Source organism: Falco rusticolus, chromosome 6 (genome assembly GCF_015220075.1).
Source record: "Falco rusticolus isolate bFalRus1 chromosome 6, bFalRus1.pri, whole genome shotgun sequence".
Classification (NCBI taxonomy): Eukaryota; Metazoa; Chordata; class Aves; order Falconiformes; family Falconidae; genus Falco; species Falco rusticolus.
The window spans coordinates 89,737,672-89,762,374 of record NC_051192.1 but is presented as its reverse complement, the minus strand read 5'-3'; the positions used below and the strand labels follow the sequence as shown (position 1 = coordinate 89,762,374).

The window sequence follows — 24,703 nt, the reverse complement described above, 5'->3', positions numbered from 1 at the left end:
TCCATTTTAATCCTTTCACAATTGGATGTGTCTGTTGCTTTCCACTATTATTATTTCGTAAGTTACATTTCTGTAAGCTTTTTCAGAAATACAAAGGAAGAAATACCTCTCACCTCTGTTCTGTTTGGATCTTACTGAAATGTAGTTTTTACTTTTAAACAGCTTTAACCTATATAAATACCATAAACCTTTGTATTCTTTTAATTAGGCAACAGATAGACAGACTGGAAAACCTAGTAAAAATGAGTTCATCTGATTTTGGTAAGTTTAACACATTTAATTTGACATGGGGACAGGTATCTGACTACTTTTTTATTATAAAGTATATTGTCACAGATCACACTTGTGCTTTGAATCTTGACCGAGGGCTTATGGCATGGAGTGTGCCACAGAACAGTGTATAACCAGTGTAAACCTGCAGTAAGGGTCCAAGTACAGGCAACCAAGAGATGGATATAAAGTAGTGTGGAAAGATAGTGGAAATGTTGTGAGTCAATTTGGAACCAGATCTGCCTGTATAGTAGGTGCACTGGGCAATCCAGACCTTACTGACCTGAGTGGGCAGTTTTAATTTGACTTGAGCTATGATGTCACCCCTAAGGCAAAACTGTGAACTCATTTAATTGAAAAGGCAAAGTTGCATCAAAACTCCCAATAACTATTGTAGTTACAAAGGTAGTGGGTTGGGGCTTTTTTCAGAGTTCTCTTGGCTTACGTATAACCAAGTTAGTTATTTGCTTAATTTAGTGTTATTTACAAACAATTTATCTTTGCAGCAGGATCAATATAATGGGATTACTACAGAACACTTTGTTTCAATTAAATACTAAGACATGAGAAGCAGTATGTTTCTGAAGGATTATTGCAGCCTTGGGCTGCTTGTAAGTTTGAAGGCTGAATTACTTAGCAAGTTGAGAAGTTCAGTAATTACTCAGAAATAAACTGTCCTTAGTATCTTCTCATTACAGATACATTGCTAGTGTTCTAAGAGTACAAGTGAATATTTTTACACATTATTTTGGTTTGGTAATGTCATGCTCTCCCATTTAAATCGTTGGTATGAATTTATCAAGTTTTTTTCATACATTGTTGTTGATTGTATCTTTAAAGTCTGATTTTGCTGACATTTAATACACAAATGGAAATAGCCTTTATTCAACTTTATTCGATTACATTTGAACTTTTATTTATATGGTAGCTGGACACCACGAAACTTTTCTGTAGTTCTTTTTCCCTTAAATTTAAGCATCTGTTTGATTCTGTTCTCTGAATCCTGTTCTTCCTCTTGTCAAATAAGTTAGTAAAATAACTGTTGGATTTTATGCTTTCCATCAGGCTTTCTTTGTGATTTAGAGCAAGTCACTGACATGTAGGGGACTGAAGTCGCCCTTTATACAACCAGGCTAGTAGCAGAGGACTGTCATGAGTATTAGAATACTCAAAATGATCAGGCAGTGTGATGTTAGGTATTATGATGTCTTAGATAAATGAGCTATTGCCACTGTTCGGAGTTTTAGCTCAGTAAATCTTTGTTGTGGATATATGTTCATACAGTTATAAATTTTGTACACTTAATTCAATTTCCTATCAGTTTTAATGAGCTTTGGAACCTTGGTACTGAGACTGTAATGTGGAAGCTGTATAAAATCTTGTCTTATGCTCTGTGTTATTTTGTCTTTTTTGAAAATGCCTGATCTGTTCTTAACACTCTGCTGTTCCTGTTTTGTTCCACTTACTTTATTGCTCAATGATTTATGACATTATGCAACAGATTTTGTAGTGAAACACTGTAATTAAAATTTTGCTTAAACAGAACTTCTGAGAACTTAGGATAAAATATTTGTTGTTGGTACAAAGCAGCTGTAATATGTATAAAGAATTCCTTTTCAGCAGAGTGATCTGAGCCTCTGAAACTTATGATTCATTAGCATGGCAGAACCCATGGCTGCTTCTGTCGTGGGGGTAGGCTGTACGCTAGAATATTATGGTAGTTGTACCAGTTGATTTGCTTCACTCAGTGAGTGGTGGTGTTCAGAAGATATTGAGGTAGGCTTATACGCACAAATTTATTTGTGGCATCCATAACAAGTGGTATATATGAACCTCAAGATTACTTGGAGGGGATGGGGGGAAGCAAAGAGGGAGGGGAGAGCAAGAAAAAGGGAAGGGAAGAATCCCCGGTGGTCAGCTGGGGAGAGGAGCAAAGGTGATTGCCTTTCCCTGGACGAGCAGTAGTAGGTGACAAAGAGTTTTTGCCACAGATCGGCTCTAGCGCAATACGCTTTCACTGGGGCTTGCTCAAAATTCTCATTTGCTGTTCCCATTTATGATGCTCTTAATGATTAGCATGTGCTTAATCAGGTACAAGTGTTGCAGGCTGACTGGTTGCTATGCTTTTCTGTATATATATTGTTGGGCAGTAGTTACTGGGTATTTAAATGACTGTATCTGCTTGGTTATGCACAAAGTTTCATCTTTCTGTAATATAAACTGAAAGCTACAAGGCAAGGTGCAGGAATAAATAAAGAGTGATTCTCACACCAATGGCAAACGATTCCAATGAATCTGCTGTAACGATGGTGTTTGAGCTTGCAGGTGCAAGACAAGGAGGATAACACCATGAGAACAACAGCTTCAGAGGGCAAAGGAAAGGAGACGTAGCCACAATAACTGGCTGAAAGGGTACAGAGCTGCAAGGGAAAGGCAGGCTACAGGATTGTACATGGATGGCTCTTAGCATTACACATCTTAAGGCACTGTGCAACAATGTGATGCTTCCTAGGAAGAGAAGTTACAAAGCATGTTTCCAAATAAGTCCACCTGCTTAAGTCCCCCAATAAAAAGGATGCTGAGAATTTTTCAGACATACCTTTTTTGAAGGTGTCTTGGAAGCAGACAGGAAGCAGGGCAGTAGGGCTGAATGAATTCTTCTAGCACTGCTTGCTTGCCTCTGCCACCTTTCTTGAGGGGCTGGAATCCTTCTTTTCCCTCTGTATCTGGGTATGAGCCTGAGAGGATAAGATGAAGAATGGATCCCTCTGGCATTTACATTGCATGCAAATGCAATGACATTTACAAGTGCATGTTTACCACCAGCTGCCTCCCAAGCTGTCCTCAGAAAAGAGAGTGGCTTTCCAGTGGTCTGGTTTAATTTCTGTGGAGAATGCATGTCTTAAATGAGTCACAGTGTGGGCACATCTGCTTTAAGCTATTTATCTCTTTTACTCCAGGTCAAGCTGCAAATTTGCACTCTGAAGCAGAGAGCATCAGGCACCAATGTGTTGAGTTTTTGCATTATGTGAAAGTTTTCATCTTCAGGTGAGATTTGCACACAGTTTACTAACTGATGTACTGAGCTTTGTGCAGCTGCTTCTTATATGTTTTCTGATTATGTGTCTTTGTATGTGTGTTCAGGTATCTGGAACCCCCTAAATTGGAAAACAATGGAATGCTCCATCCATATGAAGAACTAGAAGCACAGTTACCATCAGTGTTGGTGGAGGAGCTTCATGCTTTAACCATGCACATTGGTCACCTTTGTGAACTCCCTAGTACTGTCCTGGCAGCATTTACTATTCAACATCAGGCAAAGGTTGATGTCTTTGATAATTTTAATAATTTTTTTTGTGTACGTATTCAACTTGATAAATTTTGGCTGAATAAGAATTAATCTTTCTTCAGGCTGGAATTGAATTTACACTTTATATTCTGCTTTTTTTCCCCTTTATAAGTGCCATCCCATACTTGGCAAATACAACAAATGAGACCTGGATTTTCTGTTGTTGTTTTTATTTATCTATTAATTTTTATGTTTTATAGCTTTTAGAATTCTCCCTACACTATACAAATGATAATAACAATTTCAGGTAGATAAGTAGGCTTACTAATGGTTAACATTTCTGACCTTTCCCAGTAGGAGGGGCACTTTATAAAAATACATTCTGAAATCTGATTCAACATAGGAAAACATCATGCATATAAAGAAGAAAAGGGCAGACATGGAAGTAGGCGTGGCAACATTAAACTCCAGTGAAGTATACACCATTAAGATTTGTGCATACATATAATAACTAATGCTTTCAAATAGTTAAGAAAGAAAGAAGGAATTTCAGTCTTGGATCGCATAAACTAGTATCTGGAGAGGAATGATCCACTGAGAAGCAGCATTTTGATTTTTTCTGATTGCTTGGGTTGTCAGTAGGGCCACTGTTGAAATTACGATTTCTTTCATCAGCTCAAGTAAACTTCAAGGAAGAGAATTTTGAAATGCTGGAATTACTTTGAGTGCATTTTAGTAGTTTGTGTGCGACCTAATACTTCTCTGGAAAGGATAACTAAGGGTGCTGTTGTCTGTCAAGTTTAATCAATGCATTGTGTTTAAATTGTAGTTTAAATCAGATTAAAGACTTCACGAACATCTTCTACAGACAGAATTAATTGTCATGAAGGTTTTTTGTTTCTTTTTTTCTTCTTTAAATGAATGGAATGTTGGTATGTTACAGTGCATTTGATCATAGATGTCCATAATGCTCACTGTTGGGCAAAATGTACGCCCATCTTCATGTGTCTTAGTACAGTATCCAGGATTTGCTGAAGAAATGTTAAATATAAATAAGTGTGTGCATTTCTAATCGCAGGTCTTTCCCCCATCATGGCATTTTCTACACCTCCACTTGGATATTAAGTGGCTAGTACTGGAAGTTCTTCATGTACTAGGTGAAAAAATGATGAGTAAGTGTGCAAAGTTTTGTTTTTTTTTTTCCCTTGGAACTTATTCTTGTATATATGACTTGCCTAGACTTCTCATCTTAATTTGTCCAGAATCATTTACTACTTTTAGTAGCTTTTAAGCATGGCTATATTTAATGGGGTAAAGTGAAATGTGGTGGCTGGTTCTTTGAATCTTTGTGTGGCTCAAATTAAATGAAATAGTATTAGGAATTTGTTCTATCAAAACCTGACCAGGATTACAAAGTTTGTTCTCAATTGATGTTTACAGCATATTACATGTTTAAAAACAATGCACTTTTTGACATTGCAAATGAAAATGCATTTGCAGAGATCCAGGATACATAATAGTGAACAGCAGTTTGATGAATACAATGTAGGAAAAGTATCCAAGGATGGACCAGGATTAAGAATCTTAGAGTGGAGAATTTGTATGGTTACCCATGTGCAATACTGGGCAAAAGAAGCCTCAGTCCGAGGAGCTTGTAAAAGTACAGCAAGAAAAGGGCAAGGCAATACCTTTTTTCTCTCTCTCTCTTTTTTTTTTTTTTTAAAGACTTTGAAAGGGCAAAAAGTAGATTGATAAGACTAAGATAAAAAAGGTCATAGAAGGCAGCTGAAGAACCCAACTTCTAAGTAGATCAGTTTGCTGAGGAAGAATTGTTAGAATACAGAAAAAAACTTAATTTGCTTTGTGAGAATTGTATCTGTTGTTCATGTCCACACTAGCAAAATAAATCACAAAAATGTATTTTCTTCTATAATAATGGTGTCTCCACAACCAAACATTCACCATCCCCACCCTGTTATTATAAATTATCAATATAAGTTCCATGTAGGAATTCCAACAGTTGGAATAACATAGAGGTCTAGAAAGAATGCACTGCATATTTAGCCTGGGTAACTGGTACTGTGTCTAAACTCTTGGATTAACTTTCACCTGCTCCAAGTGCTGTCACAACACCGATTCCCTCAGGTTAATGCATCTTCACTGTTTCTGTATATCAGTGCTACTGGATAATGTGTGGGTTGGCTGTTCTATAATTCTAAGTTTCTTCTATGATCCATTGTGGGATAACCTGTTTTCCTTTTTGGAGCCTTTTGAAGAAAGGATGAGAAAACTGTTGGAGGCAATTTATTGTCCAGAATTCTATATTTATTTTAGGTAAAGTTCTGAGTAATAATGCAGTAATCCATTTTTATAGGAGGAAAGCTCTTGCTTTGTATCTCTGTGTATATTATTTTGTCTTGTATTCTTATGTGCCTTGTAGAATTTCTTAGGATCTCGTGTCGTTCTGTAAAGTATGCCGAGTAGAAACTTCACACTGGTGAGACCAGTGGCAGGATAAATGGGTTCAGGGCTTCACCCTGCATTTCCAAGAATAAAATACAGGCTCGTTCTACATATCTTCTGTTCCACTGATGTCAAGGGAGTTGTACTGTTGAAAAGCTTGTAGGATAAGATCTTACAGCCTCTTTTATCTGTCTTAATGTCTACAAATGCTCAAGTTGGAATATGATCATGCCAGCTTTTTACATCAACACATACAAAGGAAAGTGTTAGACCTCTCCAGAATTGTTTGTCATCAAGTTGCCTATCTGCAAAATGTGTCATGATTTCAGAACATGCGCACTGGCATGTGATAAAGAGGAACTTGCAGATAAATAAATCTTTATTCCACTGCAAAAACTGTGCCAATAAAAGGCTGTGAAGTGCCAAACTATTTTACTGTCAACCAGAATAATACCAGACTTCAGTATAATAATAAAGGGTGCATGAACTTTCCCAAATGAGTCTGTAAATTACAATTGCATACAGCTCAACAAACAGTTCTAAAATACATAGAATAGAATAGAAATTACTGTCTTGTATTCCTACAGACAAATCCAGGACTAAATAGGTCTAATTTTCTTTTCTTTTTTAGGACAAGTTGTATATGCTAACCATTTCATAAATCTAACTGGAGAGAATTTAACAAGTGTCAGTTTATTTGAAGCACACTGTGGAAATCTCATATCTGATTTAATAAGCTTATCCATCAACAAGTTTATAAAGGTAACTTTTTTCTTTATATAGGACACAGGCAGTTAGGTGCTGTGTATTGGGAACCATATGAATTAGATACTGCACCAGTGCATAGATGACTTCTTACTACGAAGTTTTAAATGTTATGTGTGGTTTGTATCTCCATGTTTTAAAAAGTGTTATTTGTTAGGAGCTAAAATTGTGTTATATTTATTCATGACCATCTGGCAGTTGAATGAGAGAGTAATATTGAAATGCACTGTGTACAGAGCAGAAGTGAATGCCACATTTCCTAAGTTCAGTGTTCCAGGTTTAATGCCAAACATGGCACGGTCTAAAAGGTTTAGAACTATAGATACAAAAAAAAAAATAATCTTTTCATACTCTCTTCAACAGGAACAAAAAGAGAGTAACTGTAATCCTGGCAATAAGCTAACTGGACATTTACAGAATGTCATATTCAGTTGATTGTTGCACTGTTCCTATTTCCACAACCTCATATTTCTGGTACAGCAGTTCTACATTTGTCAAGGGAAAACTTGTCCTCTTTTCTTTTTTCTTTTCTTCTACAGCTGCAGTGTTTTTCTCACTTTGTTTTGAGCCCTCCAAAGCTAGAAAGTCATAACAGCATCATATAGCAGCTAGTAAAAGAGCTGTGTAATCTTCTTTGGCTGTGTCATTGTGAAACCTGCTTTAGATCGGCATGTGTGATCCACGAGTGCAGGACTGAATTCTCAGAAAAAGTAGCAGTGACCACTGTATAATATGTGTTTTCCTAGTACAGAGACATGAAAAATGGAGTCCCCCTTCTTTCATATCTCTATTGCTGGGGCCAGGGGGAATGACTGTACTAGCATTTGATAACTTCTTTTAAATGATCCTTCCATACAGTCTTCTGTTACCTTTTAAAAGTCAGTTTTGATCTATTAAATTATCAGATAATACTGCAACCTCCTCCCCCATCAAAAGGCAAATAGATGAGAGTTAAAGGGATTTTGTTAAAGGAAGATTCACATAGTATCTGTTGACCATTGTGCTTGATAATAGGCTTTGAACTGTCAGATGTTAAAATGACAGATTCACCCTACTTCCACAGAGACATATTACAAAGAGAAGATTGTTTTACCACCACTTTTTCTTCAGCTTTCCCTAGGCTTGGGCCGCACAGCTTGAACTAGTTCTGTTTGAGATTCATTTCTGAAGTGGAGCTTGCACTTCAGCTGGATAACGTCTCTTCAGATGGTGCCTCCTCTAGTGTATATTCATTGCTATAATCCAGTAGTGGAAGTAGCATCCCTCAAAACTGTTGAAAACACAACTGATACACATAATAGATGACACTGCCAGCTCATCACTAAAGCATGTTATTAAGATTTTGGCTGTGATTATTGAGAAGTGCAACTCTTAACATTTGTGGCTATCCTTGGAAGAAGAGACATAAACTTTAATCCTCCAGACTCATATTTTCAGATCTGTTTCTTGGGCAGCTCTGGTATCAAGACACTTGACTTGGATCGTGTACTGAGTGGATTGTGTAGTGAGCCCATTGTGCTCTGAGATACGTTTGGTGGAGAAATATATATCCTTGGATATCTTCTTCCTATTTTCAGAAGCCACATCTCTGACACCAGAGCTCTGTTGTCTAAACAGTAGCCACAATTTGAAGTTACAACCACTCTTACCAAGAGACTGAACTCAGGATGTTGCAGTGTTCTTATACAGAGAGAAAAAAAAAATTGTGTGTCACACTTACAAATACGTATAAGTTAGTACTTCTAAGTAAGTGGTTGGTATTTAAACCTGATTAGGAGCTGTATGAAAACAGCAGTTGTATTATTCTAAAGGTAAAGTCTGTATCCGTACAGAATGTTACACAGATTTGAAACTATTGGTGATACACTTCTTCTTCTAATTGTTACTGTGTTTTTTAGTCATTCACTCCTATTTCTGTAATGTCTCTTCAATACTACTACTGCTGTCACTGGCATTGCGTATTTTGATTTAATTTTTAATTTACACCATTAGGTTTCCAAATTCAGAAGTGATTTGAAGTACCAGTGTGATTTGAGAATATTTGTGCATGAATGGAGCAGGAAGAGCATGAGGATATAAAAGTACAGGATTCATCTCATCAGATCTAGGTGTCTAGGAGTCAGTTGGCTAAACTAGTCATCCCAGTTCTTTTTCTTGTCAGGGAAGGATAGCAACTGTTCTCTTTCCTGCAGTGAGTAAGATGAATTAGTCTCTCTGGGTGCCTGTTCCCCTCTGTTTGCTTTAGAGGGGTGTAAGCTGATTTATTCAAACTTGTGCTACTAATTCTTTAGGAATAAATTGAGTATGAGCCGCTTTATCTTGCTGCTTCTCTTTCTACATTTCTACCATTGTGTCCTTCTGATATAAATGTGCTGAATTATGCTAGTTAAGCAAAGCTTTTCTCACCATTTTTACCACCTCTGAGTACAGTTCAGTGCATTCATAGGTCCTAAGAGTAAATTAAGTTTTGTCTATACTATGATTATTTCAAGTACAGTACTAATAGGTCTTAAACATTAAAGCTTACAGAGAATGTTTATGTATTTAGCACTTCCTTTTGCTGTTTTGCTTATTTTGTTTCACAATTCAGGAAATGTAAAACTGAAAGATGAATCACAAGAAAACTATTTGAAATGCATCAGTCTGAGTGAATTTTGTTAAATATGGAATAGTAATCAAATAACGTATGTGACTTGAAAGATGCTGTTTTCTGCATATTAAAAGAATGCCTTGCAGTAAATTTACCGAAAAGCAGATTTTGTGAAATGTTGTGGGAACATTAACATCCTCATGCCAACAAAAACATATTCTTCTAGCATTATGCCTAGTCATTAAGGATTTTTCAGTTAAAAATAACAACAATAATAGCTATTAAATCATTTGAAATCTTTTTCTTGTCTTCCCAAGAACATCAAGAAAATGTAATCAGTCATTTTCTCTTTTCCTTACTGTCAGACAGTGAATCAGTATTTATTGCAATTCCTTTTCATTTAGGCCTCAGAATCCCATTTTCATTTGATTAAATAATGTTTGAAAGTGGCTCAGAAGAAACTAAGAAATAACACAACTTGTAACTTATGCAGAATTAGGAAACAGTCTTTATAGTATGAGAGAGATATTTTGGATGTTAATGAAATAATGCACTTTCAGCATGTAATTGTAGCTATATTTAACTGCAAAAAAACCCGAACAGCCAAAACCAGAGGAAATACTTGTACATAAAATGCAATTTAAAAAATAACACTTTGAATAATTGTATTGCATATTCTCTTTCAGGTGAGACCTTCTGAGGCTCTTACTAGTCACCATTATCCCTGTACCTGCGTTAAAGAATTATGGATTCTACTTATTCAGCTGCTGGACCACAGAAATAAGGGCCCTCACACAGAGGTAGTGGAAGAATACTGTTATATATGCATGCATGTTACATATGCAGTATAGTTGCCAAATGTTCCTAGATCGCCATGAATGCACTACTTCACATCTCTGATGATAGAACTGAACTTCATATTTGCTTTATGCTGCTAACTGTGATGCTTTAGGCTGCCGTCTTGAATGTGCATCAGGTCCTGACTCTTTGCAGTGTACTGTTTGGTTATGACCTAGGGCACTGATAAGTAGTGCTCCTTGTGCTAAGAAAAGCAAAGGAAAGGAACAGGCTGTGAAAGTTTTCTGGTAGAACAAGAGAAACCATCTTTATCCATTTAAAAAAAAAATATATTATTTGCAATTTTTGTGTGATGTCATGCAACGATTCATCTCCAGGCATTAGAAACACAGGTACAGTCAGACCAGTGATCCATCTAGCCCATGTTTCTGTCTTTGATACCCATACTTAAACTACCTGTACAAGAACAACCTGTTTTTTGTTTTTGAATCTTGTAGTTGCTGACTTCTTTTGATGCCCTCTTATACTTTTATTGGAAGAGCCAATCACTAGTTGATCTTCTTCCTTAGACCAATATGACTTTATATGTATCTTCAGGTTTTTTCTGCCTTTTCTAGGCTGAAGAGTCTTACTATATTCAGTCATTCTTTTTACAGGTGCATTCTCTACCTGTGGTCATCTTTGTCACCCTTCTTTGAACCTTTTTCCATACTACTACATCCTATTTGGAATGGTAGAGTACCAGGATTGCATTAAGTATTCCAAGTATAGATTAGGTGGCCACATGATTCTGTACATTGCATAATGATGTTTTTTCTATGTAGTTCTTTTCCTTTGCTAATGTTTTCTGGTGTTTTGCTTTTTCTTTCTTGACTTGTGGTTGGAATTGAGCTGATGTTTCTCTGAATTAATATGAAGAAGCGTCAACATCCTTTGAAAGTTTTCTGAAATAATTTTTATAAAAAATGAAGTTGCCATTTGCACAATGAGTACTGTTCACTTTTTATAGAATCAAGTACTTCACAGTAGAGTGTTTGTATTGATAGCTATTTACTCATTAATGATATGAGATGTAAAGGTGGGCAACCCAAGTGAAAATTTATTATTGTTAAGTATTTGCACTAGCATTTTGAAGCATAAATTAGGATCAGAGCTCAGCTAAGGTGAGTGAGATAGAAGTGCAAAGAAGTCCCAGAGAGTTTCTGTATAGTTAGGGAGGATAGGCACAGGCTGTAAGAAGTAGTGTTATGGTATAGACAGGGATCTGAGCCAAAGAGAATTAATCAGTTTGTCAGTGCTGGAACAGATTTGGAACAAAACAGGGAATTTCAGCCTCAGTTTGCTGTCTTTCAGACTGATTCTCTACCATCTACTACTACTTTTTTTTGTTGAGGCTAGTCTGGCACTAAAAGTTTTTCAAAAATGTGTTATAAAAAGTCTTTATTAAAGAACTTGAAACTCTCTCATGTGAGTGCACCATCCCATCTGCATATCATCATTCCATCAGCTTGTAATTTTGCCTGTGAAATGTCACACCATGTTCTTCCTCGTAAGCAAAGCTTGTCCTTTCATATTACTTTCTACTGGCGTTTGAGAAAGGACATAAAGTAGCTCCAGGTTTTCTCTGGTAATATGGAGATGACTGTCAGTTTTCTTGTTCTATGTAAAAGCAAATTAACTAACAGGACAGTATCGTAGAGAAAATTGTTAACATAGGCTTTGTTATTCAACACAGTTCAAATTTACTTTTGCATTTTCTACAGTGTTTCTGGAGCTTGGTGAACAAAACTCTAAAGAATACCTTTGAAAGGCCAAGTAGTTCTAAAAGGATGTCTGTTTTTGAAACAATTCAGTGTAAAGATCCATTGAGTTTTAGCTGGTGGATTATTAGTCATCTGGCATCACTCTACCAGTTTGATCGTAATGGAAATCTAGATGAAAAGGTGGGTATGCTTTTTTTCTAAGTACCTAAAAGTTATAATTTATTTAGATTTCTAACTTTGCTGTGTTGTTTTTGTTGACAGAAAACAATTAATATTATAATACAGGAGTTTTCACACTCCTTAAAAAAAGGTCCTTTAAGGTTGGTGGTGTTAAGGTGTGCTTTGTACAGGTCAGTAAACATTCCAGGAGCCCCTGATGTATGCATGTTTTATACCTGTTGTATTAAGTAGATTTGTGTATTAAGGAAATTTGAAATATCCCAACTAGATAGTAGCACATATATTTAATGATGTAGCATATGTTTTAAGACTGTCTGCCTGCAGCAAAAATGCTTCACTGGGTTTGTTGTTTTAGGAACTGAACACATTAAATTGTACCGTATGAAATATAAACCTCAAACATTGACTGTGTAATTGTTAATGTCACTTTTTTTTTTTCTAAAAGTGGTAGCTCTGCTGTGGCTATATTTCAATCTCATTGCATTCCCTTTGCATCACAGCAATGGCATGATGAGGTACATAAGTATTTGTTTATACAGCTTCATTTTCTTGAATACCATTTCATCGGTGTGGTACCAATGCCTGTCTGTCTAATAACGGTTGAATTTGAGCTTTAGTTTTGGAAGTTCTGGCAATAGGTAACAAGGCATTGACATTTAGAAGATGGCCTTAGATTTTCCTACTGGCTAGAGTAGGCTAGTTCTTAATTAATCAGGTTCTTGTCTGAATCTCCTTGTGAGGGACTTGAAGTTACTGTGCATTCTGTAAGGGACCTAGATGAGACCTGCACATGTCATTCCTACACCTGTAAGATGTATGTAGGGCCATACTTGGTACTGATACATCAAGTTACTTCATGGACCTCACTGTGGTTTTCTGCAGTTCTGGGGTCTTGGAAACCCTGACCTTTCTTTCAGTTTCTTACTCTGAAATTCATCCTGTCTAGTTTTAAGTTCCTAGTCATTGATTGGAAAGGAAATAGGCACTTGCTGAGGCAAATCATCCATTTTCAGAGCTATGAAAGCTGCCAATTTTTCTGAAGTGACTATAGAGGGAGCTGACTAGAAGCCAAAGAGATAGCTGAAGACCCAGAAATCTAGGTTTGGGTTTGTGGTTTTTTGGGGTTTTTTTAGTTTGATAATGTTATTGGCACTAGGGAGAACTTGGTCATGCCATCTTCTGTTGTCTGGCCTCTGTTCTTTTATCTTTTGCCTCATTATAGTTGTATTTGGTGATTGTATTTTTGTTTGGGGTTTTTCTTGGCTTGGTGGGTTTTATTGTATTTTTTGGTTTTGTTTTGTGGGTTTTTTTTAACCTTTCAGATGGATTGCTTATATTCCCTAAAACTGGAAAGGTCATATCCTTTTTCTGTTAACATCTTTACCATGATCTTTACCATGATTTCCCATCCTGCCTTAGGATGAAATGTTAAAACCTTGAAACTGTTTGTGAACTGCAGATCTGTAAAGAGAGAAGAGTGTGATCACATCAGTTGATCAATTTGTTTTGATAACTTAAAATCCCCTCACCTTCATCTTTAGATCTTTAAAAGCATTAGTATATAAAGAGAAAAGGAATGAAAAATGCTTAAGTTCTGTGAAGGCTTTTAATCCTAGGTGAAGTTAGACTTTCTAATAAAAGAATTGCTTTCATTGATTTTTATCTTGCAAATCCCCTGATCTGTTAAAAAAAAAAAATAGGGAAGGCGTGGTAACTCGGTAACTATATACTTAATTGAAAAACTCACGATCATTTCTGGTGACTGGAGGACTTGATGAATGTAGGATGCTTATGCTGCTTGTGGGTTGACAGATCCTTTAGGATCCCATGGCAGGCTGCTCATTTTCATGTGTTTCAGTCTTTTCTAATAATACCATGGCAAAATGAAGCAACTTCTTACACGTTCATACAGTGTAGAATTACAGACCACATCTGATTGTAGCACTGAAGGTTGTCTCAAGCTTCCCTTCCTTTTGCCCTAGTACTATGGTAGTGGGAGAGGACCGCAGTCCACAGTGTATTTGAGGGACGTTGGGAAGACAGAATTACTATGCTCTCTGCTTATTAGAGGGAATTAGATGGAGAGAAAAGGTTATTTCCAGGTTGAATATAGAAACCAGTGTGAAGCAGATGTTTATCCAGGGCTTTTTGTATTTTATGCCCAAATCAAAATGCAGTGATACTCTATACTTCGGCCATTGGATTTTTTTGATGTCTCTCATATATACTATGCATTTAGCATCATGAGAGATTATTTTTTTGCCACAAGCACTATATAATTTAAATAAGCCAAACAGATGTAGAATGGAAAAAAATAATTCCTGTTGTTCTTATTTTAAAGTAGGAATCTGAGACACAGTGACAGAAATTAACTTGCCCAACATTAAATAATATTTTTTCCTTAGGGCCCGTGTGGGAGAAAAGAATTTCCAAGTCTCAATTTGTATTTTTTTTCTTCACGTGAGACTATCCTGTGCATGTTCCTCTTGTTGTTTCCAGTAGTCTCTGTGTTTGAACTGTTAGCTGTGCTTCGCACTTGTCTGAGTGTGGCTGTGAGTTTGTCCAGGGATCCCTGTTCACTTAAGTGCTGTGGGTGCTTACAGAAAACCCATCCATAACAACAGTGTCTTTTCACACACCACAAGAATGTAATCTGTCATAGGTAGTTGTTGGTAACCATTCCTTTAGGTTCTCCCCCTAGCCCCAAAGTACAGCATCAAACATTCTTTGACCACTGTAAGACAAAATAGTCTGTGATACAAATTTGTGAAGTCAGTGGAATTACATCAGGCCTCAGTGTAGTCTTGTTTTGTTGTTAAACATCTGATGCGATAGCTTCATGACACATGCTTTCTTTTAATTAACTGTGATCAGAGGTGGGAGGGTGATGTGTCATAATGATGGTTATTCATGTGCTCTGTAGCAAAAATTGCCTCTAAGCCTATGTCATCTGTGGAAGATTTTCAATTTTTTAATGTGGTCTGCATGGCCTTGAGGTTATTATGAAAGCTTTCAAAATTCTAAATTAGGTTTCAGACTTGCTTCTTTTTATTTTTTCCCCTTTAGCTCATATAACGTAATTTCAAATATGCAATGAGTCAGGTGTGTTGAATATATACTTCATACACATGGAACCATTTTTTTAAACTAGAAAATTTTGACCAGGTTTCTTAGTCACTGGGATGTACAGTGCATGTCTCCTTTCCATAACCTTCCACTCGGGTCCCACTTCACTCTTCTGAAAAGCAGGATTTGTACATTTAAAAACCAAATAGGACCTGATGAGAAAATTTGCTACTTCTGAACATTGCAGGGGTCAATTTCAATATACTTTGGGCTAGGGAAATATAGGCAGAGTTACTTGGGGCTAAGAATTCTTGCCTTTTAATAGAATAAGCTGAAATGACTATGTGGCGAGATACGCAAACGTGGACTTCCAGCTGAGAAGCCTCGTATGGCTCTTCCGGGTAGTCAGCTGTTAGTCCTTGTAAAAGATTCTTCCTGTGAACCCAGAGGGTCTCAGCTTAAGTTTTTGGTTTTAGCAGCACTTGCATGTAAGGTGCACTATGCACTGTAACGTGTCCAGGTTCTGTTGATTTTAGACTCTCTGGGGGTGGAGGGATGTTGTTGTAAGCCAGCAGGTTTGGAGTAAGAGCTGTAGATTCTACATATTCTCTGACGACAATGGGTTGCAAACAGTTGCCATGACATATTGCCAGGGTAGCAGGGAATGCAGTTAGGATGTAAATTTAGCGGGATATGAATGAAAAAAATCTGTTAAAAGATAGAAAAAATTGAGGCTTCAAAAAAAAAAAATAATGTGCAGCAAGTGGTTGTTGTCATTCTTGCCTGAGTTTGGCCTGAACCTGGATGTGCTCTTGTAGTCCAGTTCTACTTGATATTAGAAGTTTGTTCCAGATTACTCCAGGATCTTATAAGGTGATCTGTATACTGCAGACGAGCTGGAACTTTGGCTATAAACAACTTCTGTATAAATCGTGTGTCCTTGGACTATGGGAGTGCTAAAAGCATGTTCCAAGCAGACTGATTCAGACATTCAGAGGTCTCATAGCCATTTAGCATGACTCTGGAATACCTACTCATCTGATAAATCTGGCTTTTGAGCAGTTGATTAGCTTTACTTGGAGTCTGCAGTAGGAACATGTCAATGTGTAGGTCTTCACATAACATTAATAAAATAAGATACAGCAGTCAAAAATCTGACGTAAGTGCTAGCTAGAACTGTCTGGGAATGCTGATTATGTACTTCCTGGGTTTTACTCATTATTGACATATCCTGTGTTTTTTCCTAGCTATACAGGCCATTAATATCTGGCCAGCTCCTTACTGAATTGGCCAAAACAAGCCTTAATGTTTGGCCTGGGAAAAATGAGTTAGAAGTGTATTTTTGATTTAAAATGAAAAAACAAAGAAAAGGTGAGATTGTACCTTTTCCTTCTTCTTACCCCTTGTATCTTCCTTTTACAGAATGTTAAAGAAAAATTGTAAGACATACTGCAAAAATGCCTGAATATTTTGCTGCTTTACTAAAATTGAAGGTTGGGAGTGCAAATAAGCCAAAGCAGTTTAAATGGCATACTCTTTATTTTCAGCTCTTTATTTGTATTGGAGGCCTAAGTTTTAGGACAGATAGCAATTACATTCATAAAACAAAAAAGCTGTTTTCAGTGATGACTACAGTATACCGTCATGAAATGCCGTATATCTGGAAATTGCTTGTCTGCTTATTTTCATGTTATTACGTAATGATTCCTGTGAGGAATACAAATGCTATTTCATGCTGATAATCATTGTTTTTCAGAAACAGAAGGAATCCAATTGGAAATTTGTGGAAGAACTCCTTAAAAAATCCATTGATGCTCAAGTAAGTGTGTAAAAGGAAGAAATAATGAACAAGGAAAGTGTCAGGGATGCTTTCAGGAAAAGACAGTGCATGAAACAAAGTCCATCTAAATGTTTTTGGAATTCTAGTGTTTTTATCACAAGTAAATGAACATCCTTGATGTAGCTGAACTACGGCAGTATACGTTCTCTCCTTGTTAGCAGTTACTCTTGCTTTAAAGTGGTTGTGCTTTATGCTAAATTGTCAGATAAAGGAGAAAGATAATTATCCTGGAAGGGTGGGTATATGGCTACTCAGACAAGATGTATTCAGAATAAGAACTGGATGCTTAGAAAATGTAAACCAGATACTGAATTTGAGGATATCAAGTTGAGGAGACATGATGAGGGGGAGATAGTCAGTTACATTGAAAATCCAGCTATATCCTCATCACAGCGGGAAGGTGACTTGCCTTGCTGAGCAATTTGTCTTACAGGCTTGAATCAAACTCTTACTGATAAGGTTCTAGTTTCTGAGCATTCATTTCATACCTTATCATTTTTTCTTTCTGCAGAACTGTTAATGCAGTGCTTCATGGCCCAGAGGTCAGAATTGCTCTCATTTTAAAATGATTTTAAATATGCTGTTCATCATGTTTTTAAATATGTTACGTTGCAGCTCTATAATTTTTTTCTCAAGTTGCATGGTACAAATTGCAAATGCTGTATTAGCAACACCTATAAAAATTTCTGTAATTTGTGTATGCTTAAGACAAGAATAAACATATTTTTTATTTGGTCTTGGATGAAATAAAAAAAAAAGTCCTGCAAAGTTCTGTTGTTGAAAGCAGAAGAGGAATCAGTTCTTTTTTTATTATTATTGCTGCCTTGCTCATGCAGTAGCCAACAGCTGTGGTTGAAGCTGGAGTATGGAACAATGATTGTTACAACTACAGCTTTTACAAAAAGATATTGTAGTTGATAGGGTAGTTGAAACAACAGGGTATTAAAAAGTTGAAACATCATGCTATACATAAACTAACATTTGCTTATATAGTTTTTCAGCTTAAAAGGTCAGCTCCTTGAATTAATTCAGAATGTATAACTGAATACACACACTGTGCATGTACATTAAAACTACAGTGATGACATCACTTATTGAGTACTTACTATTTTGTGAGATAAACAAGAGATTTAGATAAGAAGCATAAAAACTGTATTATTATTAGCCACCTTCTTATGTTGCATCTTCTGTATGTCAGCAACCTTAGAAACAGTAAGAGGACACTTGTGGTTAATATTTTTCTTCAAAATATTGGTCTTTTCTTGTGACTGTTTATTGTTTTGAAGAAAGATTACTCTGAATATACATGAAATACACAGCTTTTTGATGCTTCTGTTAACCAAGTGTTGAGCTGTAGACAGTTTAGAAAGGCAGCTAGATGGCCAGGTTCAGAAGATTTGAATGAGTCAATTATGATGCAGTAACATGAGGCACGTTACCTGTTTTAATTTCCAAAGGTCACCACTGTTGAAATTGAAATAAACCCTCATTTGCCAAGGGTATGTTTGCAACTATTTCCAACTGTCTAAAACCAATCTAGTTTATTTCCTTTTTATTTTTAATTTGTTCATTATTTTTTCTTGCATTATGGATTTACCTGCTAGTAGGAAATGCTCCTTGGAGAGCTTATGTGCATGCATGAGTGGATATAGGTACTTCTATTAGAAAATGCATCCCACTTCTATCCCTGCCCACTGGCCATCTTGACAGTGTCTAGGAAGGAGATTCTTTTACCAGTAGGTATGTCCATCTCATCATATAGATGTCCATCAGATCATACATTTATAAGGTAAATTGATAGTCTCTCTCCTACCAGTAACTGTTAACTTTTCTTCATGTGAGCTTCAATTTCTGTGTTGTGAAAAGATGATTAAATAGGCACTGTGCAGACACTGATTTTGAGGGTAGGGGAGGATCATGAAAGCAGAGAAAAGAATGGTCACCTTTGATGAATCAGCAGAAGCTGGAGTTAACTTAAACATCCTTAGGATGGCTAAGTATTGGGATGCAAAAATGACTAACCAGTGTTAAACTTGCAGCATTTTGGTGGTTTCGGTAAAACTGTTGAGTTTAGTGACCCTCAGCACACAGAGGGCAGCCCTTGTGGGGGGCGGAGAGCCTGATCCACCTTCATCTAGCGTATGCCTAATTTTGGGGGTGATAAAGACTTCTGAGGAAGGTGTCCCATGTCCAAGTGAAAGTGGCAGAGGGGTGCTGCAGTGCCCAGTCTCCAGGTAGGAACTCCTTCTTTATAAGGTTACAGTCAGCCTGCTTCTGAGCAAGGAATAAATGTGAACATGCTGTTAGGTTAGGGAGCCAATGGAGATAGGAATCAAAAATACTCTTTATTTGTGAGCTGTAAATAAAGACAGGAGGGCATGTGTAGAGTGCTGCTTCCTTGGATATATCCTTTCAGCTTCAGTTGACAGACTGGTAAGTTTCTCAGCCAGAACTGCTCTCTTTTTTTATAATTCTTGATGGATAGAGTTGAAGACAATTGCTTGTGTGAAAGATATCCCATCTGTGTCACAAAAAAGGGCATTTTGGGGGAAACTAGTTACATGAGGTATTCCCCACTTCTGTTGTAATTTGGGATTTCTGTTACTGGGTTAATGACAAAAGTAGAGCTGGTTTACAATTCTAGTTGTATTGCAAAATGAAAATTGTTGTGCTAGGAATAAAATATTTGTATATTAGGCAACACCAAACTGACTAAATTTATGGATTGTCAGTGTAAGATGTGTTTGTGTTTACAAAGTTTTATTGTAAGTGAGCATCAAAAGCATTTTTGTTTATAAGAACTAATAGCAGTCTGTCTTATTAGCTCCTACTCTCATTTTAGAAAATAAATGTTTCACGTTGTTTAATGACTGCCACAATTTTATACTTTCACTATATTTTTTGTTTAATTCTACTCTAAAAGAGATACAGAAGTATTGTTGGAGTTCTAGGAAACCAATTTTGTTACTGCAGTAGGAGGTCATAAGAGAAAAATGTTGTGTTTAGATAGTACTATAATTTTGATAGTATCTGGTGTTCCTCCCTTCTGCGATAAATTAAAAGCTGACTACCTCAAGAGTTCTGATAGTATTTCCAGCAGTGCAAGAGACCATTGCAGAGCAATGAGAGAATCCATTAATCCCAGGGTATTTGAAGTCTGGAGAACTCTTTCATATTAAATTTGAGATAAAGCCTTCAGTACTATCTGGGTTTCGGAAACTGTTCTAAAACTATTGTTGGACAGATACTGGTTGAAATTTGAAGCTGCTCGCAGTACCGTGTTTATTGGTGAATTAATTTAACTGGAGCATTGTTTTTGAATTAGGCCCTTAAGCATGCTTTGGGTTTGGCTTTTTTTTTTTTTTTTACATCTTTCATCACTGCATAGATCTCTCTAGACAAATAGATATATTCAGCTGCAGTTTTTTGTTTTGTATCAACACTCTTGCTCATATTCATAAAAAATAGTAGTTGTTGAAAATGGCTGCGGTTCTGTCCCTTGTGTTGTTTTTTTTTTATAAGTTTATTTTGGGAAGACTACTGATTTAATAGTTATGTCATATATAAAACCAATATTTGAGGAGCACCTTTCATTTATAGGCATTTTTATTGTGTTTGAACTATTGTTCTGTACATTTTTTAATGAGTCTCTCTTGAAGAGTTTCTATTTCAGTGGGTTTTGCATGTTGTTATACATAATGTCTTGAATATATAATTTTCTAGGACGACTGAAAATGCCTTTTTAATTTTCAAGTTGTTCTAGAAATGCACCACTTTAGAAGCCATATGCTGTACATTAACTGTTCATGAGAAGAGAAAGCAGACATGATTAGAAGTTATTGTAGATGATTGGTATAATTGTTTACAATTTTCTGATAAAGTGTAGCAAATAATGTTTTCCACATGAATGTAGAGCCAGGTAGAGATAAGTTAATGAGTTATGCAACTCCTTTGTGTAGTACTGAAAACAGGAAAAATAATCAACTCTAAAGCATAATAAGCCGTCCGAAGCAGCGTTGTGGGTAAGAGCAGTAGTCCTGTTCTTGCAGTAGCAGCAGCAACAAACAAACTAACCCCCAAACAAACAAAACAAACCCAATAAAACCTAATGCTATCTTTTCCCATCAGCTGGTATCGGTGATTTTTTTTTTTTTTTTTTTTTTTAATTTAAGCATTTTCTGAGCTGGTTGAGCTTGGGACATAATTCAGAACCTAGCACTGTAATTGGAACTGGAAGGGATAATATTTATCTTCCCAGTATTTATCTGAGGCATAGTTTCCTTTTTTTTCTCTTCCTGGGGCTATGATTTTGCGTCATAAAACTCACCCTGTATCTTCTTTATTTTTCTTACCCTTATTATTCCTTTTTAGCTTATTTTATGCTGTTAGAAATTCCAGGCCTGTATAATGTTTAAATGTATTTGAAAGCTAGGTCAGGGGTTTCTCTTGTCACAGAACAAGTTCACTAGTATCCCAGAGATGTTACTTACATGTATAAAAGTCTTTCTTTAAGACAACTACACACAAGCTGGTCCACTAAACCACTTTTATAGTCAGTGGAGACAACAAAGCCCTTCCAGGGTCTATCGTCCTATACTTCTCATCCTAAAGTAGATGTCTAAAATAGACTGGATTAAACACATTGATTTCAGTCTGAGCATGGAGCTCATAATATCCTAGCTCTGACGCAAGTCCAGTTTTGCTGACATCAAATGCTGGATGAGGGGAGTGCCACTCTCAGTATCCCACAATTACAGCCTGGATGCATCACTGTGTTCACATTTGGCATTTCCTATTTTTGTTCCTATGAGGCGCCTTCTTTTTGTGTGCAAAATTTGGAACTGGTGAATATGAAAATTGTGTGGGACATTTTTTGTCTTTTTTTTATTATTATTATTACTCCACTGTTCAGAGACTTATTTGCCCTTGATTTAGAGTTGTCTGGGAAGTTAGCAGTATAGCCATGCTGCAGAAGTTTGAGAAGGAACATGATCAGAAAGAAAAAATCTTCCTGTTTGGAATATTAGAAAGATGAGGTCTCAGAAAGTTGCACCTTCCCTCTGTCTCGGTGGTGAATGAGCTTTCCTTTGAACCTGCATGACAGGAGGGCTGAGGTGTGCAGCTGACTCATGCATTCAGTATACCTGCTGTCCCGTTTACTGTTTTGTGAGGTTCTGTACCAAGCAGTCATGGTTCAAGTTAGGCTCACAGTATTGAGTTGGCAGTTTTCTTAAGGTGAGCGCCTGAAATGGCACATGATGAACTATAATATTGGCTGGGTTGCAGGATGCAGTTGTCAGCTTTTATCTTCTAGTTCATTGCTCATATTAGCAGATGCATTTACCCAACATTGTATCATTAAAAAAATTATATTAGGAAATTATTCTTAATATTCTGGTAGTATTGAGTTTATGTGTAAACAAGGTGATGCTCCCCTCCTACAATAAACTACTTATTCCCTTTTCAAGACTGGTGTGTTAGAGGAACATTTACGAATGCATCTTCAGTGCTGTTTGACTTTGTGTAGTTTCTGGGACTTGAACCTATCTATTGTCACCATACTCTGGGATTATTACAGCAAGAACCTGGTAAGTAGATGAATATATAAAAATGTAGAATTACTTGTGGACGGTCCTTGAATTTTAGCAATTAATTCTGATTCTTCTCTAGCCAGGCTTCATTGCTAAAATTTTGTAAAACTGACTAGTCAATGGCAGTATCCCTAAATTAGCTGTATTTATATTTAAGAAATCACGTTTAAATATATGTTATGGTCTGTTATATTATGTCACAATAGAATTAATTATAACATATTTTTAGTCTTATTTTTCATCAGGACTATGGATTTTAAGATCTTGTAAAAACACTTTGCACATTTGCACTCCTCATTATTGTTTTTTCAGTGGTGGTGGGAGCATACCCTTTTGTTTGTGTGAAGGATTGTATCTTACTGCCTTTGGAATATTAGGATTTATTGTTACTTATAATCTTCTCTGGTTTTATTTATTCTTTTAGAACAGTTGCTTTACTGTTCCTTGGCTTGGTCTGAAGGATCTGGCAAATATTAGTAAAACTTCTTTGTCAATGCTTGAGCTGGTGAAAAGGTGCTGTTGTGAACAGCAGATCCCTGCCCTGTACAAGTCCAGCAACAGTTACTTCATTTTTCTCAGCATTTTGGCACAGATGATGAAGGAAGCAGAGAACAGTGGCATGCATCCTTGGAAACAAATTAAAGGACGGTATGGCTGCTATTTAGTTTGTCTCATGTTGTAAGAGGTCCGGTCAGTCAGATAGCATGGCCCTTCTAGCCACATACCAAAGCAGGGTGGGGAAAGGGGTACTGTGCTCATGAGAAAGTAAATGGGATGAGGGATCCAGGGTGATTCATAATTTAAAGAAAGCAGTTGTTCCCTGAAGTTTCTGTTGCCAGCTGAGACAGGGTCCAAGAGCTGGGTCCAAGAATCACCTTGGCATCCATAGCCCCTGTGATGATTTACTTCATCCCACATGCCAGGAATTTGGTATACTGGCAACCTATGCAGTGATACAACCCTATTGCCAGACAGGTAACGTAATTAAAGCACAGAAATTCTGTTTGAGCTGCATGTAATCTGTGTTGTCCAAAAACATGCAGACTGGCTCTTGCTAGGCCTGCAATTTCATTTATATTTACATTTTTCTTTTTTATGGTTTCCAAAATTTCTCACAATATTTTTTTTTGTGAGGGTTTTAATTTTTCATGTAATTTGGAAACATACTAATTAAGACATATGGTCAGTCATTATATAAAAACCATAAAATATATATGCTCTAAAGCAAAATCCTGATGTTTTAGATGCTTACTGAATTCTTAAAACTTTTATTATAGTAATGAGATTGTACTGAGCCTTAAAAGTGCTAACTTTTAAAAATTTATTGGATATAGAAGACTTAGAATTAGTTTTGTTTTGGGGTTTTTATTTGATTTTAAAAAAATTTTATTAAGTACTAATAAAATTAATTAAAAATGTATTAAGTAATTTTAATTAGGCTGCTCTGTTTTTACTGAAAACAAATTATACTTACATTTTTGTGCTATTATAGCTTGTTACTTTCCCTAATTTAAGAGGGGGAGCAATAATACACAACACACACTGTGTCACTCTGCTCAACAGTATTCATCATTTCTACCTTGAATAAATCAATTACACAAGTAGCAAAATTTAACAGCCTACAGCTATGATTTTGGGATGAACTCTGTGTTCAGCAGCTAACCAAGCATTAATTGATGCATGAAGAACGTAAATGCCTGTCAGTAGTAATTTACTACTAAACAACATTAATTGGATTTGCTGTAATTTTTGGTGGCTAGATTTGATAACCTCAGCACCATTTCCAACTATTTTTCCAGGTGACAGAATAGGAAAGCAGCATTTATGGATGTTTAACTACTGTATGTTGAACCTACTTTAAATTAAAGGTGAAGGATATACCCAAGGTTTTAAACATACAAATCAAAAAGTTCAGCAAGCCATTTTCATCTTACTCCTGTGTTATAGGAATGGTGACATTTATCTAAAACTCCAGATCTGAGCAAAGGTCACAGAAAAGACACCTATGTAAAGCCTTCTGCTTTTTGTCAACGACTATAAAGTAGCAAAGTAGCAATGCTTCTCGCCATCAGCTACATATGACTTGAG

General features: G+C 36.4%; 1 protein-coding gene across 3 annotated transcripts in view; it reads left to right on the top strand.

The window, feature by feature from the left end:
* MMS22L (MMS22 like, DNA repair protein) overlaps nucleotides 1-24,703 on the top strand; it is a 92,645-nt gene that overhangs the window by 7,192 nt on the left and 60,750 nt on the right. For all 3 annotated transcript variants that reach the window (XM_037392324.1, XM_037392326.1, XM_037392325.1), the window contains exons 4-13: nucleotides 209-261; nucleotides 3,231-3,318; nucleotides 3,415-3,592; nucleotides 4,638-4,731; nucleotides 6,654-6,784; nucleotides 10,064-10,177; nucleotides 11,939-12,118; nucleotides 16,941-17,003; nucleotides 22,493-22,612; nucleotides 23,040-23,263. In XM_037392324.1, the coding sequence (XP_037248221.1) occupies nucleotides 209-261; nucleotides 3,231-3,318; nucleotides 3,415-3,592; nucleotides 4,638-4,731; nucleotides 6,654-6,784; nucleotides 10,064-10,177; nucleotides 11,939-12,118; nucleotides 16,941-17,003; nucleotides 22,493-22,612; nucleotides 23,040-23,263 (1,245 nt within the window). The remainder of the gene's footprint in view (nucleotides 1-208; nucleotides 262-3,230; nucleotides 3,319-3,414; nucleotides 3,593-4,637; nucleotides 4,732-6,653; nucleotides 6,785-10,063; nucleotides 10,178-11,938; nucleotides 12,119-16,940; nucleotides 17,004-22,492; nucleotides 22,613-23,039; nucleotides 23,264-24,703) is intronic.